This window comes from Cydia amplana, chromosome 9 (assembly GCF_948474715.1).
Source record: "Cydia amplana chromosome 9, ilCydAmpl1.1, whole genome shotgun sequence".
Classification (NCBI taxonomy): domain Eukaryota; kingdom Metazoa; phylum Arthropoda; class Insecta; order Lepidoptera; family Tortricidae; genus Cydia; species Cydia amplana.
The window spans coordinates 16,030,075-16,048,339 of record NC_086077.1 but is presented as its reverse complement, the minus strand read 5'-3'; the positions used below and the strand labels follow the sequence as shown (position 1 = coordinate 16,048,339).

The window sequence follows — 18,265 nt, the reverse complement described above, 5'->3', positions numbered from 1 at the left end:
CATTTGTCACATTTGTGACGAAAAAAACTCCTATGCCTTCAAATCTTCGTAAAATTCGCGTTTGTACGGGACAACGGTAGACAAATTCATGGAAAGCGCCAAATTCATGGAAAGCGCCAAATTTTTAATCCTTGAAAACATGACTATGAAGATTGAAATACAGTATAGCTGTGTTTTTAACAAAATAAATAAATGAATTTAAAAAATGCTTAGCGATCACATATTAACTGTAATCTTTTTTTTACTTAAGCAACGTTCCCCTTTGCTCCACTCCTAACTGTATCAAATTTGGACAATCCAATAAACTTACTAATAAATTATCCAAGAAGTCTGACTCAGCAGCAACCACACACACCAGCACCATTATTAAACCCACTTTCATATCGTGCTTTACACACAAACTCGTACAGAACAATGACCAACTGACAGACTTTGTTATTCATCAATGTGTTGATATAATAATGGATTTGCGTCAGATATTTCCTTTTTTAGGGTTCCGTAAAAAGGAAAGGAACCGTAAATCAATACAAAGAATACCTACAGTAAAGAAGAGGTTAAACATCAGGTGGTCTTATAGCTAAAGAGCGATCTCTTGCAGACAACCTTTAGGTAACGGAATTTAATAAACTTATGTCATGTCAGTATGTGTTTCAGATGCAATTAAAGAATTCTGGCACAATCTTACTTTACTTAAGTGAAAACATTACATTTGTTTAATCAAGCATGACCGACCGACAATTGGCAATGATGCATCATTATTCTTGATTGATATTATATTCCGATAATTCGACATTTAGAGCCTGTATCCATCTCTAATAAAGTAAGTATCTAATATTGTCATTGATTCCATATTGGTAATTGTTTTTGATAACTTTGGTTATTTTTATTGCTTGTAAAAATATGACAAGTAAAAATGCCTGTGGCCTATTTGCTGAATAAATGTTTGATGTTTGATAAGCACTTCGGTAGTTGTGCCGAGATTTTTATAGATCTGGCCATAGCTCTGTAAATATTGTTAATCTGCATTATTTTCGTTGACTATCAAAAGAGTTATCGCTCTGTTTGTTAAGTTATATAATACCCAAAACATGGCCCCTGACATTCGTAGTGATTATAATATCTACTTAGTCAAAATACTATAAATACTCTCTTTGGAGTTTAAGTCGACTCACAAGTGGCAGACGAGTGAGACACGTGCTGCGTTACGGCAAGGTAAGCCGCCAAAAATACCAACTAAATACTAACCTACTTTTTCCAGTTTTGTAAATTTTGTTTTCAATGTTACTGCAGGTAGAGTATACGTCGATAAATATGCATTATAACTTAGATGTATACCTTAACTGTATTGAAGCATGTATAATTGTGTTTTTTTCAGTTTAATCTCAAATGAAATCAGGTCTTAGCAAGATTTTTTTTAAATTCGTCATTGTTGGCTGCGTCATTTTAGGCGAAATCGAAAGGGTTAACAATGACTACAACATCTAACAATAATGATATGAATATAATTAGGACGTAAAGGCAAAAGATTTTTTTGGTTATTTGTTGTTTTTGATTTCTTCTTAAGCCAACCATATGAAAATAATGATTGGTTTTAATTCTTAGAGCAAATCATATCAACAGTTTGTAATAAAATCATTTATTTACAAACAAGATATATACAATGGTACTACTAAAAGAAATTAAAAACTAGCTTAAATCTAAAATAAGCCCTTGAGGCATTGTACCAAGGATGCTGGCGACATTTCCTCCCTGTATCGCAATGCTGATACGTTGTGCGAGGTAGCCGCCAGCTCCTCGGTCACTATGCAGTCAACCAGACGCTTCGCGATTTCTGCAAACAACTTATGCGCGCTGGGACCCCATGGACCTAGAGTTTCAACTCCAAATGGTACAAAATGGTACTCTCTTGTTTGTAATTATAATTAGGAATTAACAATAAAATTAATGTGTGTAACATTCTCGTTTCCTTCCAGATTTCGATCTGAACACAATCAAATCGCACAATGCACATACAACGAACGTCGTTACGACTGTGCCTATGGGCTTGCCTGGTCGCGATGTGTTGGGCGGACCAACCCGCCCCACCAGCCCAACCAGCGCAGGACCCTTGTTCCAGCAAAACTACCTGCAGCGACTGCATACGGGAGGATAGCTGTGCCTGGTGCTTCGCGGCCGGGTTCAACGACCCGAGGTGCTTCGACCCGGCCTTAGGAGGCACTGCGGGCTGCGATGAAGCCTACGTCTTCATCCCCGACAACGAGCTGTCCGTAGATCAAGCTTATAACAAGGAACTTAGTAGAAGTAAGTAGACCTTAGAGACACTTACCGCTTTCACTCCGCTAGCTGTTCTCGCCCTAAACCTGCTTCAGCAAAACAGCGACTGGTATCCACCAGTCCAGCTGTCCAGCTGTACCTGGTGCTTCGCTGCCGGCTTCAACGACCCGAGGTGCTTCGACCCGGCCTTAGGAGGCACTGCGGGCTGCGATGAAGCCTACGTCTTCAACCCCGACAACGAGCTATCCGTAGACCAAGCTTATAACAAGGAACTTAGTAGAAGTAAGTAGACCCTACACTTACCGCTCTCACTTTCAATTTCAATTTCAATAAAAAAAAGCCCTCAAAAGTAGGATCTCGCGATTTTGAAGTTCATCTAATTACCTATTAAAAATGTAAAAACACAAATATCTAGATAATCCTAAATTAAACTAAAAAGATCTACCTATATACACATATATTTACAAATCGGAACTACCTCGGCGCCGGATGGTAGGGTGCCCCAAATGGTTTGTTCCTGGTTCGTCGTATTCCTGTTTCGTCGTATTCCTGTTTCGTCGGATTCCTGATTCGTCGTATTCTTGTTTCGTCGGAATTATATACATATAATTAAATATGTCGTGCAGTAAACCAGTATTTACTAAATATGAAGATTTAATGTAATCACCAGTGATCGTACTTTTTCTAGCATACATACGAAACAAGAATACGACGAATCAGGAATCCGACGAAACAGGAATACGACGAACCAGGAACAAACCGAATAAGGCTGGTGGTATTGCCGCGCTATATGGCGATGCCAATTTTAATCAGTTGCTATTATGAAAATGCTAGCAATATAGACTAATAAGAATACGTATTTAAGTATGATAAGGGTAATTAAATCCGCCGGCAGGTAAGCACATTTGATAACCTAAGTTATCAAAATTATTCGGCACTGTCTACATCGCACACATGTAATGTTAAGTTAGTATAGTTACTTAACATTACATGTATGCGAATATTATGATTATTTGTGCTTAGTTTATATTATATGGGTATTACGAGTATAGTATAGGTTTTGAACTTTTGAAATAAACTAGAAATTCGGTATTCGGTATTTGTGGTTTATGTAAAACCAACATTGCGTAGTTACTATTCTAATTTATACATATGTACCTGTTACATATTATCCTCATTATAGAATTTAGACGATTAGAAGGATAATATATATAATTCCGTAATTTGTAGTTGATCAGTACCTAAATAAGTCATATGCGAAAAGAAGCGCTGGTGGCCAAGAAGCGCTGGTGGCCTAGCGGTAAGAGCGTGCGACTTGCAATCCGGAGGTCGCGGGATCGAACCCCGGCTCATATTACCAATGAGTTTTTCGGAACTTATGTGCGAAATATCATTTGATATTTACCAGTCGCTTTTCGGTGAAGGAAAAACATCGTGAGGAAACCGGACTAATCCCAATACGGGCCTAGTTTACCCTCTGGGTTGGAAGGTCAGATGGAAGTCGCTTTCGTAAAAACTAGTGCCCACGCCAATTACTGAGATTAGTTGCCAAGCGGACCCCAGGCTCCCATGAGCCGTGGCAAAATGCCGGGACAACGCGAGGAAGATGATGATAGACCCAGCATCTAGCATGTGAATCTTTTCTATAACCCCACAGCTATGGAATGTAAGTAGTTGACATTAGAATTTTCCCTTTATCCTTGTATTGCTGAAGTTTCAAAACTGCTCGGGCTGAGGGGTCTTTGCATAGCTGAGGGGATAAGTGGGGGTGGGAGGAATCTTGGGCTGGTGCAAGTGGGCCTTAATGATTAATCCTTCGGCACCAGTAACGGAGAAGATGAGTAAGTAGGTTCAGTGCCGGATATACCACTAGGCTGAGTAGGCTGAAGCCTAGGGCGGCCGATTTTAGGGGGCGGCTATATTGGGTACAAAAAAAGTATTTTATTTGCTTTCCAAATAGGGTCGACCAGAAATAACGAGGTCGCATTGACATTGAATGACAAAAACGGCCCATATAAATCTGTATCCAGAATAGTGACGTCACCTTATATGCATTTTAATATGGCTATGGTGTGTTGTACTATAAAATTAAAGGCCTCTGATTGGAAAGTACTTTAAAAAACTATAAGCGAGGTGGATAGGGGCGGCCAATCTGCATTAGCTTACGGGCGGCAAATGTCTAAATCCGGCACTGAGTAGGTTAGCATGCTATGGGCATGTAATGAGGAGGGATGAATGCCATATAGGCAAAAGAATGTTAGGGATGAATGTTGATGGACAGAAAGCGGATGGAAGACCCAAAAAGACGATGGATGGATTGTGTGAAAGAGGATATGAGAAAGAAGGGAGTTCATGCTAAGGTGAAGCAAGATAGAGGAGAATGGAAGAGAAAAACATATTGTGCCGATCCCACATAAAGTGGGATAAGGGCAGAAGGAAGAAGATAAATGATTAATCCTTCCTTTGTGTTTCAGCGCGAACTCGCGTGAGCTCCGGTTCTGGCTCGGATGAAGAGTCCGGTGCCTTTGGGGCCAGCAGCAGCGCCGGCGGCGCCATGCCTACGCCAGGCTCCGGCGAGAAACTCGTTCAGATCAAACCGCAAAGGGTCAATCTGAAATTACGACAGAGTAAGTACTTACTTATATAAAAAACCGGCCATGTGCGAGTCGGACTCGCGCACGGAGGGTTCCGCACCATGGACAAAAAATAGAGCAAAACAAGCAAAAAAACGGTCACCCATCCAAGTACTGACCCCGCCCGACGTTGCTTAACTTCGGTCAAAAATCACGTTTGTTGTATGGGAGCCCCACTTAAATCTTTATTTTATTCTATTTTTAGTATCTGTTGTTATAGCGGCAACAGAAATACATCATCTGTGAAAATTTCAACTGTCTAGCTATCACGGTTCGTGAGATACAGCCTGGTGACAGACGGACGGACGGACGGACGGACGGACAGCGGAGTCTTAGTAATAGGGTCCCGTTTTTACCCTTTGGGTACGGAACCCTAAAAACTACCTAATTGGGTCAATTTTTATTATGTTTTTTTTTTCATAGATTTGGATAAAATATGACTGGTTTGAAGAGAGATAAATACGAAATCCTAATTTGGAAAAAAAAACAGTCACAACAGTCAGAACTCATTTAGTTGCAGTTCCTCTTCAATTACCTACTGTCTTTTAACTAATATAAAAAAAATGAAATTCTTAATTCGGTTGAAAGTCTTTTTACTCCTATAATGTCTACAGTTTTTTGTCAATATCACTACATAGTATAAAACAAAGTCGCTTCCCCCTGTCTGTCTGTCCCTAGGTATGTATGCTTTAGATCTTTAAAACTACGCAACGGATTTTGATGCGTTTTTTTATAGATAGAGTGATTCAAGAGGAAGGTTTATGTATAATTTGTTATCCCGTGCGAAGCCGGGCGGGTCGCTAGTTACAAATAAAAACATAATATTACCCAAGTCATTTATTAAATTTTAATTATTTTACAGATCAAATGCATAAGTTAACCTTCGTCTACTGGAGTGCCCAAAACAACCCATTAGGGCACAGACAGGGCTCCAGCAGCGGCGTGCTCACCGAAAATTCCGACAACGTCGTCGACTTGGTGCGCGAGCCATTGACTTATATCTCAGGACTGGCCTTACGTGCACTTAAAATGGTACTAGTTCAGCGGTGTCACTCACGAATCGTGTAGTCTAACGCAACTAGTTGCGACCAATCGCGCGGCCGCGCGCGCGTGATGCGAACTCATCAACCAATCGCGTTGCAGCGTTTTCACACCGCTGTTACTGGCCCCATTCATGCTACATTCTTATTGCCCGTAAGGCTAGTCCTGAGATATATGTATATATGTCAATGGAGCGAGCAGTCCTAGGCCCAAGATACTCAGGCCTTAGAGCATTATAAGTAACTGGAGACGCCTTGTCTGTCATTTTCTGTACAAAACAGTCTGCCGATTTTTGCGGGGGAGGGGCACGTCAAATGTATGGATATTTGTACGTTGCACGTAACGTACAAATAGCCACGTAAGATAAACGTCAGTCCATACAAAAGTTTGCACAATTGTGCAAGGTTTCTAGCAGAGGGGCTTACCTCTCTGTAAGAGCTTACTCTTAAAGGCGATTCCGGTTATTAAATGCTCTAAGGCGAGCAATAGGTACATCAGTGCAACGATTATTAATCCCTAGAGACTTACCCACCTATCATACAGCTGTCTATTCTATTCTATTAATCCTTGATGATGTTATAATATTTTTTAGGTTTCATTAATATTTTAACATCAGAGCCCGTACCATGAGTCACTGACAGTGTCAAAACTGACATATACGCTGTCGAGAACGTAATTTACTTTCTATACATCTCGTTCGCACTAATATGCGAGTACGAGCGAGATGTATACGTAGAAAGTTAATTACGTTCTCGATGGCGTTTATGTCAGTGCCAAACTGATGGTAGCCGTACTGATAATTGTTTTACGCGGTAAACGCAGAGGTAAGCGTATTGTAATTTTTCCTACATTCCGTTGATGCTTCGTGCATCGTTCAACGCTACGTTTATCGCATGAAGCAACGCGCTTAAGTTCTAATCACGTATTTGTGGCATTATTTATGAAAAGGGACCTTATTGTCGATGGCGCTTACGCCGCACAGCGTTGCGCGGCGTTGTATTTGTATCCGTTAATAGTGGCGTAAGCGCCATCGACAATAAGATCCCTTTTCATAGATAACGTCACATTTAATTGTTGTTTCCTACAGAAAATCACTTCGGCGGTCGAAATTACAGACACATCTAGTGACGCCATTCAAATTGTGTATTATTCATCCTGTCTTGACAAAACCAACGTAATACAGACAAACAAGTGTGACGGATTAAGGGTAAGTCATATTTATGCAATGATAATTTTATACTTAGAATTGTTAGTACATAAACTAACGTTTATTTTGTACGTTTTTTAGGGTTCCGATGCCAAACGGTAAAAAAAAACGGAACCCTATTACTAAGACTCCGCTGTCCGTCCGTCTGTCTGTCACCAGGCTGTATCTCATTAACGGTGATAGCTAGGCAGTTTTAATTATCACAGATGATGTATTTCTGTTGCCGCTATAACAACAAATACGCTAAAAACTGTTTTATTTTATTATTATTAGAAGCCTGTAATGTCCCACTGCTGGGCAAAGGCCTCCCCCCACTTTTTCCAGAATCCACCAGAATATAATAAATATTAAAGTGGTTGTATGTAGGGTTTGCAATCCGGATCCGAAATGTATGAAATTATCCGGATCTGGATCCGGATCCGCAGATATTCCCATACATTTCGGATCCGTCGTGCAAACCCTAGTTGTATGGGATACAAGTTACAACAATCGTGATTTATTTTATCCGTTTTTTGCGTGACTTCGTGCGCGAGTCCAACTCGCACTTGGCCGGTTTTTTTCTTACTGAAAAAATATTGAGTAGTCATAGGTCCTCATTTTATATTGTAGTATACGGCAGGTTTTCTATTTTTTTTTTACATAACGAAGGATTGACTGCTATAGTTATTGGCCATCTGCAACAAATCAACGGACACAGTATAAGTTCTTATAGTGTGTCAAAGGACTGTCTCATTTCAAACATAGACAAAGAGAATCATACTATCTTTGTCTTACACTAGTACTAGAACCCAAAAGAAAAGGATGAGTATAGTTTTTTTTTGTCCCTATTTACTGACAAATTGGTTTCACCAACTATACCAAAAATAAATTATAATTTTATTATGACATTATTACAGGACATTAAAAAATTGGAAGCTTTTGCAGTAAGTTAAATAAACAGTTTATCAAGTGTATAACAAGCAAGATATGAGAATATTTGTTATCTAAGCTTTAGATCTCTCGAATCCCCATGGTTTCGCCATTTTGTATTTTTTTCCGAAACACGTCGACTACCGTAGGCTCAAAGGGCGTAAGGGACAAAATGACGAAAATGAGTATATAATAGTAGTATGGATTTTAGGTGGATGATGTCGTGGAGTTTACGGCCGAGATTACTTTGAAGGAGTGTCCGAAAGACGCGAGCAAGTGGAAGCAATCGTTCGTCATCCATCCTGAAGCCATCTCCGAGGGTCTCACTGTGGATCTGGAGATGAGATGCGACTGCCCGTGCGACCATCGCGGACATCACGTAAGTTAACTTCTGTATATCTAACACTGATTTAAACTTTCACGATTTTTACACATTATTAAATTGTACAACAGGACTTAATCGCGTATCTAAGTTTTTAAGATTTACCTCCGACGTTTCGAGGACCGCGTTGTCCCCGTGGTCTCGGAGAAGACTGGCTTAAGTTGACATCAGCATCTTCTAACCGCGCGAGTTTTTCGAACTACCCGCACTTGATCTTGTTTATCCGCTTGTACGTTTTGCGCACTAGGGATGTCACTCTGTCGACACACAACACTAACGATATTCGATTTATCGACTGTCGATATTCGTTTACACTTACATTTACTAATGACTGGATTCCATGTGGATGAGATCTTTCATGATGACTTTCATTTTCAGATGAGATCTATATCTATACTTACTTATATATATGTACCTATATACAGGGTGCTTCCTGTAACAGGAGCAATAAATTAAACTGTAGGCTGTACTCCTCAAACTGACCAACATTCAGCAACTTTAAAAAAAAACTTGTTTTGATTTTTATTACACTTTAAAGTTTATTATCAGACGCAATGTATTGCAAATTTTGTTACGTTTAAAGCCTGACAAGCAACGTCAAACACACTGATGTCAGCTTATTGAAAGTAGTATTTATTTATTTTGTATGAAAAAGAGGAAGTCTATAGGATTCATAATTTTTAAAAGTTGTTTAACTAAAGTTTTATAGTTTGAGGAGTATAGGTAATATATGTTTTAATTATTTGGTCGTGTTACAGGCAACACTCGGTATAATAAAAATCAAAGATAAGATAAAGATAAAAGATAGTTTATTCAAGTAGGCATAATTACAATGCGCTTATGAACGTCAAATAAAGCTAGCTAGACCGGCTCCAACCCTACACCTCTGCCCCGAGAAGATTTAAATCCCCCCTCAATTGGAGGAGGGTATCCCAATATGGGACCGGCAACAAACTCGGCGGGACACATCTTTTCAAAAAAAATTACATCTTATAATTAACATGCATTACGAGAAAATAAGTAAAAAAAAATACAATTTAAATTACTATAGAATTCATGCAATTATACATATAAGGTGTAATAGAAAAAAAATCCCTTCCTTCAATCCCTTGATCACAGCATCACGCGTGAACGGCTGGACCGATTTCGCTAATTCTTTTTTGTTGTATTTGTTATTGTCAGGAGAAGGTTGTTATGAAATAAAAAAATAAGAGAGTGCAAAAAGTTAGATAAGTAGGTACCTATAGGTGAAACCAAGTTCGCCGGGTCATCTAGTTTTTTTTTTTAATAATACATACATACAATGCGATATAATTATAATAACAAGAGGTACACAATTAAAACGGGTTCTAGATATCTTATCTATGTTTATCGAGGTGAATTGCACCACCTTGACTGATATAAATGTTTTTGTACACTTTGCATACCTTGTCATGTCAATATGCATGTAGGTACCTATATTTTTTTCGTAACAATCTAATATCTTTGCTTTAAATAACTTGGTACCAAGGCCCATTAATGTTATGGTATCTACCTACTGTCGAAAAACAAACCTTAATTTCATGAAACTATAATTGTTATTCGAGTAAGTTGCAATGGATATGACAGACTGCTTCTTTAAGACACTACATTAAAGATACAATTCTAAAGTCCTAATCTTAGGGTCCAATATTGTTCGCCAGAAATAAAGGCCAGCAATTCAAGTCCGAAAGGAACTGCTCCGCCACGAGTAAAGGATGACTCACGTTAGACCGGGCCGTGTCCGGGCCGGAGCTTCCGGCGCTTCGTTTTCTATGGAAAGCATCACCTGTCATCTCTCATAGAAAAGTTAGCGCCGGAAGCTCTGGCCCGGACACGGCCCGGTCGGCCCGGTCTAGCGTGAGTCATCCTTAAATGATTGGTCGTTCTTCGCGGAAAAGGCGAGTCTATTCCGATCCAGCATTTGTTTCGCTAGTCAACTGGGATGATATGGATTTATTAACTAATATTATCAGTAGAAATGCGCCCAAAATCGAGCTTTTTCGCCTTCATTTTTTAAACCTGCTGTCTTTTTCTAACGTCATAATTGGTTTGCCAGACTGAAACTGGGTAACATTCCATTTCTGCCCACAGCTGCACTACTGGTACTGAACGCGTCGCTCTTACTGTCAATTTCCATAGTAAAATGAACGGGGCCTTATTCGACATGCCACTTTTGACGTCGCATGTTGAAGTTCATTTGAATCTGAACAATCGTGGGTTGTCGAATAGGTAAAGATCATCACCTGTCAGTGAATCTCATGTCAACAAACATCAGTTAGGTGACAACCAAACTAAACCATTATAAACCTTAAAGTAATAATAAAACAAAGTTGTTTTTTGTTAAATTATTGGTTGTACCAAATGAACTTCCGCACTTGATGAACTTCAAATGAACTTCAATTGACGCGAAATCTGACACTTGTACATGTCGAATAGGGGCCCGTGCAGCTGCGGTTGGAAATGGACTATCACCTTAATCTTAATATCACAGCTTTTTTTTTAAATATGTGATTAGGCATACGACGACAGCCCCGGCGTGTGCAGCGGGCACGGCATCTCCGCGTGCGGCGCGTGCGCCTGCCAGCCCGGCAGATTCGGCAAGCACTGCGAGTGCGCTGGCGATGGCAGGGGTTCCGCCGACCAGGACCGAGGCTGCCGCCCGACCAACGCCAGCTACGGCGCCCTCTGCTCCGGCGGGGGCAACTGCATTTGCGGCGTCTGCGAGTGCTACAAGATGTCTGACCCCAACGAGGTACGTCACAGCAATTACCTCCAATCATCCATGTTTTATGGTTTTGCTCATTTTTAACAAGGAAACTGGACCTGGAAAACTTCCATTCTTCCAAGGTTTGATTTGGTCTGGCCAAATCCATAAACATTACAATACCTAATTTAATTTTTCTATTTCATTCTGATTCCCACGCTCAGTGCCGGCCCGAGTCTTGATCAGGGTAGAGCGAAATCGGGTTTTGGCGCCCTTCGAAGAAGCTTTTTACCCAAAAGCAAAACAAAAGCGTTTAGTACACCAAACGAACACCAAACATTGCCAGTCGGGGGAAATAATTCGTGTATAAGCCAAATTTAGCATGGGTGTAGCCCACGCAATACGTATAATTTAATATACCTATACTTTCATACATAACTATAACTTAAATCGTCGATTTTGTAAAATCTTCTTAATCCGCGCTGACACCCCTCATCCATCGGGCCCATCGGGACCCCACCACTTGACTGGTTTCGCGCAAATCCAGGGCGCCACTTGACTACTTTTCGCGTTTTCGCTGCCGCCACTTGAAGGGGAACATTTACGTTATATGCAAGCTTCATAATAATGATGTCATATTCCACTTTCTGAGACATTAAATCTTCGTTGTGTGCGGCGCGTCATCGTGAAAGTTGTCGGAATGTTATTGATATTGGGCGCGTCAGTTGACGACTGACGTCTTTGGCGGTGAAAGGGTAAATTTTTCAAAATCATCACGATTTTATTTATTCCTACTCAACTCAACTAAGCATTGTTTTCAGGTGATATCGGGGCAATTTTGCGAGTGCGACAACTTCTCTTGCGACCGCAACAAGGGTCGTCTCTGCTCGGGCCCCGACCATGGCGAGTGCGTGTGCGGCAAGTGCCAGTGCAGGCCCGAGTACACCGGCGACGCCTGCGACTGCCTGCTCGACACCGAGTCGTGCATCCCTCCAGGTAAAATCGCATCGCGAGCGCGTATTTCTGGCCGAAGGCAGGCGTGGCTCACTTCACGATTTCGTACCTACAAGTACAGTATGCGGCTCACACCAATTTTGGTGTCTAGGCATAGTAGTTTCCGCGCACCGCTACGGAACGGACGCCTGCTCGCACTTGCGCCACCTAGCGGTCATATCTGTCGTAATAGACGCGTTTTGTTAAAGAGTGAATCTTCTGTACCTAGTAATATTATTTATTCTGTGCCGAAGGGTGTGGTATATCGGCGGTTCCGTGGCAATCTGCCGAATCGTACACCGAAACACGCGACGCAACAGAAAACTGTGTCACCGATATAATTTTAAGCTTATTATCTTCGATTTTAGATATCTTAGTTACTCTGAATGAATGTACATTATAATATTAAGTGTTCAGTCAGGGTCATAAACTGCAAACGTAAAAGCTTACGCTCATTTAAGATCGTGACTGTACCTGGCTATTTTATTTCGATTGCATGGGCGTGATTGGGACAATCCCCGACTGCAATTGACAGGTACAGTCACGACCCTAAACGAGTATAAAATTTTGCGTTTGCTGTCCAGGTACCCTCGATCGCAATAGTTTTAAACAACTACATTTTTTTTGGAACTTATCTTAGTTGCTTTTCGGCGAAGCAAAACATCGTGAGGAAACCGGACTCGTCCCAATAAGGCCTAGTCTATTCTTGAGATTAGTTGCCAAGCGGATCCCAGGCTCCCATGAGCCATGGCAAAATGCAGGGATAACGCGAGGAAAAAGAGACGTGCGAATGATTTGACTAAGAATTATAACTAAGATTTATAGGGGAAGTTTTTCGCAAGATCCTGGGACCTATTCAGAGAGATGACGGCCCCTGGAGGATCCGGAAAAATGCCGAGATCAAGGAGTTAGTGGCAGAACCTAATATTGCCGGCGAAACGAAAGCCCACAGACTTCGCTGGTTCGGTCACCTAATAATAACCGTAATAGATAGTTTATTAATGTATCTTATAAGATTCGGATAAACAATAATTTCGCTCATATTATTAGTGTTCCGTACAAAACTTTGTTTTTAAGTTAAATTTAGTTTGTAGTTAGTTAGTTGTAAGTGTATGGACTCAAGGTCTGAAATAAATGATTTTTATTTTATTTTTTTATTTTTTATTTTATTATAATAATTCTACAGCAATTCGTTTTTTTTCTAAAATTCATAAAAGAAAAAACTGTCCGAGGTAAAACAGCTTCCCCTTTAGTATAACACTAAAAAGACATGAATGATCGTTGATGAACTTTCGATGATACAAAATAAAATTTTCCTTAATTATTGATCCTGTTGGCACAGAATAAATAATAGTACTAAGTATAGAAGACTCACTCTCTAACAAAACGCGTCTGTTACGATCAGCACAGATATGGCCGCTAGGTGGCGACAGCTTATGGCTTTCCCCAAAATTGGGGCCGAACGGATGTACTTTTAGCTACCTGTAGCAAAGCGACGAAATCGAGGAGTGAGACACGCCTTCTGTTGGTTTACTTTACCTAAACACAAAACCCTGGCAAAACTAAACTTTTTATTTCAGATATCCAAAGGACGAGGAATTAAAAAATGAACTGATTCAACGTGTGAATAATACAAAACATTATACATATATCATCAGAAGTTGAAAAATTTAAATAAAAATGCGTCAAAGAAATTATACCACTGAAATGAAAAATATTAATGTCAAAAAATGTTGTTGAAATTATTGAAATAAAAAATTATATCACACAAACATTTTCTATCATTTCTCACTTGGTATGTACATAAGTTAAGTAGTAACTAGTTAGGTGATTCTGAGAGATTCTGATTCTGATGAGATGGATGCTAAATTCGGAACATGCATAAATTCTCATGTTATTTGTGTTATTACTGGACTATTAGAAACTATTTGAAAAGTGCGATGCATATATGATAAATTAACTAGTGTATTGATACACATTGATTGTATGTACGAATCAGAATCCATCAAGATATCGTTGTGTGTTTAATGGCCGGGCATATACAGGGTGCTTCCTGTACCAGGAGCAATAAATTAAACTGTAGGCTGTACTCCTCAAACTGTTCATTTGTTCCAACATTTGTTCAGCAATTTTTATTACACTTTTAAATTTATTCTAAGACGCAATGTATTGCAAAATTTTGTTATGTTTCAAGCGTGACAAGTAACGTCAAACACACTGATGTCAGCGTACATTGAAGGCAATATTTATTTTGTATGAAAAAGAGGAAGTCTAAAGGATTCATAATTTTCAAAAGTTGCTGAACAAATGTTGGTCAGTTTGAGGAGCCTTTAGTTTAATTTATTGCTCCTGTTACAGGAAGCACCCTGTATATAGGTATTACAAACACACACATTTAAAATGTTTTTTTTTTCTGTAGAATGTTTGCAAAAATGTATTTTCTTAGTACTATAGAATGAGCATCTGCTTGAGGCTGCATAGTTTGAGGCTTGAGGGCGAAGGACAGTTTGTTTTCATTCCACGCAGACGTTGTCGCAGACAGAAGCTTATGAATGAAATGTAAATGAAAAATGAATGAAATGTAACGTTCGTTACTACTAACTTTTACGGAGTTACATAGTAATAAAATAAATAAAATAAATAAATATTATACCTTTCTTACACAGATTGACTAAGTCCCACAGTAAGCTCAAGAAGGCTTGTGTTGTGGGTACTCAGACAACGATATATATAATATACTAGTACATAAATACATAGAAAACACCCAAGACTCAGGAACGCTACTATTTGTTTTTAGCAACATAGGACATCTTACTTACTTACTATAGACGACTTACTTACGATAGGACTTAGGACATGTATCACTCCAACCACAAACTTTGTTACCTGCCTGGGTAAACTTATTTTGTTCATCTTTTTAGTTTTTACTGATTGTAGACTAAAATGTCGTTACGTCGTTAATAAAAGCATTTATTATTATTTGATAACAAAAATCACCTAAAAACTAACATCAGTATTAACATTTAGTAGGATTCTCAATTATCTTAAATATCTAATTAGAATGAAATTAATAAAGAATAGCCTATTATAATTTAATGTTTTCCGAAATCGAAACTTTCCTGGGCTAGTTTGATACTTCGAACTCGATAAGATGTCAGACAGTCGGAGGGCGCGGCATGTCGCCAGCAGCTGAACTGACTCTTGCTGACTCACGAGCCGGGGCATATTAGGAATTATTAATAGTGTTCAGCGTTCAAATTGCGGGAATCTTTCTCTTTTACTCCAATGAAGGCGTAATTGCACTGACAGAGAAAGATCCCGCAATTTACGAACCTCGATTTTCGCGGTTATAGCCCAGAAGTTTTAAGTATCACTTTTTAGCCCTCCTCCTCCTCGCAAGAGTCAGTGTGTGTGTGTGTGTGTGTGTAGAGGTGTGTAGTGTCTGCAGAGCTGCATAAGTAAGTGCATATATCTTCTGGTCTTTGGGGTGCCACACTGAACAAGGCGCTTTACCTATCGCGCCAGCATGTGTCCGCCACGGCAGACAATGTGGTGGAATAAGTTCGCAAGAAAACCCGTTACGAGCTGGAAGTGTTGTAGCTGCAATTGCGCCATTATGTGCACTGCAGACTTTCAGAAAAAGAATTTAAGGTACCTACATTGTTTGTATTCAATTTTCTGTTAAGATACCGCTTTTTAGCTTATCTGTCGGCCTAGCCAACTGTCACACTAATAAACTAATATGGAAGAGGGATAGAGAGACATAAAGCGATTCGATGGCGAAGCGCAAGCGATTGTCACCTTGGCTAGGCCCCAGCGAACAGTTCGTTCTTGGTGCGCGTGCCACGGCCGCTGCGGGAAGCCACTGTGAACGCGTATTGCGCGCATTGCCTTGCAAGCGCGGTCTTCTGGCTGGTTGTGGCATTTTGCATATTGGTAGTCTGTATGGTATGTATCTATGGGCATTTCTTGTGTGACAATAAATTATTTTTAATCTGAATTAGCAGAGAGCGGAAGATCTGATCTCTTGAAATATAAACCGGCGAAGAGCATGTCGAGATTGTCTGACCATGCGACAATTTTTTTAGCAACCTAAAAATAATGTTTCTTATTGTGTTATTGTATTGTACCCATTGTATCTTTACCTTAATCTGAGGCACTAAACTCGGTGACTGGCGTTTCCCGGCACTCTCGAGAATGAATGAATTTCGCTTTTCCACTGAAAAGTAGGCAATAAGTGTTTCGCTTTTTTCCATAAACGAAACTCTTTTGTAAGATGACCTGCACTTTTGGAGGGGCCTTTTGTTAAATTCCTATACAATTCGGAAAGTGCACGTCACGTCTAAACATTTTGGGGTTTCTTAAAAATAAAATGCTGTTTGGTGCTTGGGGGGTTGAGAATAAAAATGCTGTGTTGTTATGGTAGTTTATATTTATCATCATCAGGCCTGCCCCATTTCCCTTCACCTGGGGAAAATGAGTAATTATCTCTCACTCAACTCAACTTCAATAAGATGTAGTAATAAGTGCACTCCGTTACTAAATCAGATTCAAGATTATACTCACAGTCAATATATTCTGATGAAAAACGGATAACGAATGTTATTTTTCCTGTTTTGTTCTGATTTTTGTACAATAAAGTGTTTTACTACGCTCTAAGTACTTACATTCGTAATATCTGAGTTTTGATCACCCGCATCATTTACTTATTATATTCGATGGCACTATACCTACTAAAATATTCTCCTTCATCGTATATCTTATAGCATATACCGTGAAGTAACTAAGGGCCCATAAATACCACGAAAAGCTGCCAACCCTCCCGAGTTACTTGAAAGGTCGTAAGCGCCTTGTTTTTCCATTATCTTATAACGTTTTGTGCAAGGCTGTTGTTCGTAAATCGAGCATCGCCCCCGGCCGCAGCGAACGCGTGTTCAAGTGCATAGTCCTAACCGCGCCACAGTATTCGTAAAATGAACGGTACAGGTAACAATTTTACGTCAGATTATTAGCCCTTACTGTATGTGCCATGGCAAAATCTGAGCCAGGTAGTGTACGCTGTAAATATGTAGTACTTACTTAATAGTACACCTCGGAAACTATAGTTCGAGCGTGTATGGCATGCAACATGTTCCTTGCCTAAAACTGTAACAATGTTCATTGTAAACGTACCTACAATCAATCAACAGATCAAATGTTCAATGAACAGTCATTGCATATCTTGAAAAGTGGTTTCAATAAGCAATGCGGTCATACGGGATATGACGGAAATGGCTGCATTGACCTTAGCTGTTAAGTTTTATCATAGAGAAATATAACTTAAAGCAAGAGTGGTAAATCAGTTTTCTTACCAAAATACTAGTTATTTTGTAGTCGACATCTAACGTCAAGTAGCGGACATTATCACTTCTGCTAGTTGACAATAGATGTAGCGGCAAACTAAAACTCTAATGCTCGTCGAATTTTAGCTAATATTATAACCGGATTAACCGGAACTCTATTTTCAACTCGTTCTGCTTATTATATTAGTTGTAAATTGTTTTAGTACTACATTTTTCGTCAACGTAGCGAAACTTACGACATCTGGTGTCAAGTAGTGGTACTGATAGTTCCACTATCTTGACGTTAGATGTCGTCTACGAAATAACTCGCGTTTTGGTAAGAAAACTGATGTATGGAGTACCACTCTTTCTGTACTTATATTTCTGTATGGTTTTACATTATGGTCCTTACTGTACCTTGGTGTGAACTGTGCCAGCGTACACTGTAGTAGTAGGTACACCTAGAAAACTAAAGTTCTAGTGTGCATGGCATGCAACATGCTTTCAATCGCTCTTCTGTTTTAGCGAGTTAGTGTCGAACATTCCACCGGTAACTTGTTTAAGGTTTACAAAGGTCTATTAAAATGACGTTTCTACGTGAGTGCACTGTTAATTAACTATATAACTTAGCAGTGCAGAGCAAAGACCCACTTTATGGTATCAGAAGTGGGTCTTTGGTTAAGTGTGCCAGTACAGTGACTCATCGTGACTTCCCAATTTTGGGATAATTACTTAATTTTGCGGAATCTTTTTAATACCTATATATTGGGACCCAGTGCA

The 18,265-nt window shown here is 39.6% G+C and overlaps 1 protein-coding gene across 1 annotated transcript; it reads left to right on the top strand.

Moving 5' to 3' along the window:
• The first annotated feature begins 1,940 nt into the window (after positions 1-1,940).
• On the top strand, positions 1,941-17,136 carry LOC134650860 (uncharacterized). Its single transcript, XM_063505794.1, has 10 exons — positions 1,941-2,301; positions 2,344-2,556; positions 4,749-4,901; positions 5,770-5,918; positions 7,036-7,155; positions 8,276-8,443; positions 10,983-11,219; positions 11,993-12,167; positions 12,990-13,147; positions 17,050-17,136. Exons 1-10 carry the CDS (start codon positions 2,004-2,006, stop codon positions 17,134-17,136), a joined length of 1,758 nt encoding a protein of 585 aa, XP_063361864.1. The 5' UTR covers positions 1,941-2,003.
• The last annotated feature ends 1,129 nt before the right edge of the window (positions 17,137-18,265 follow it).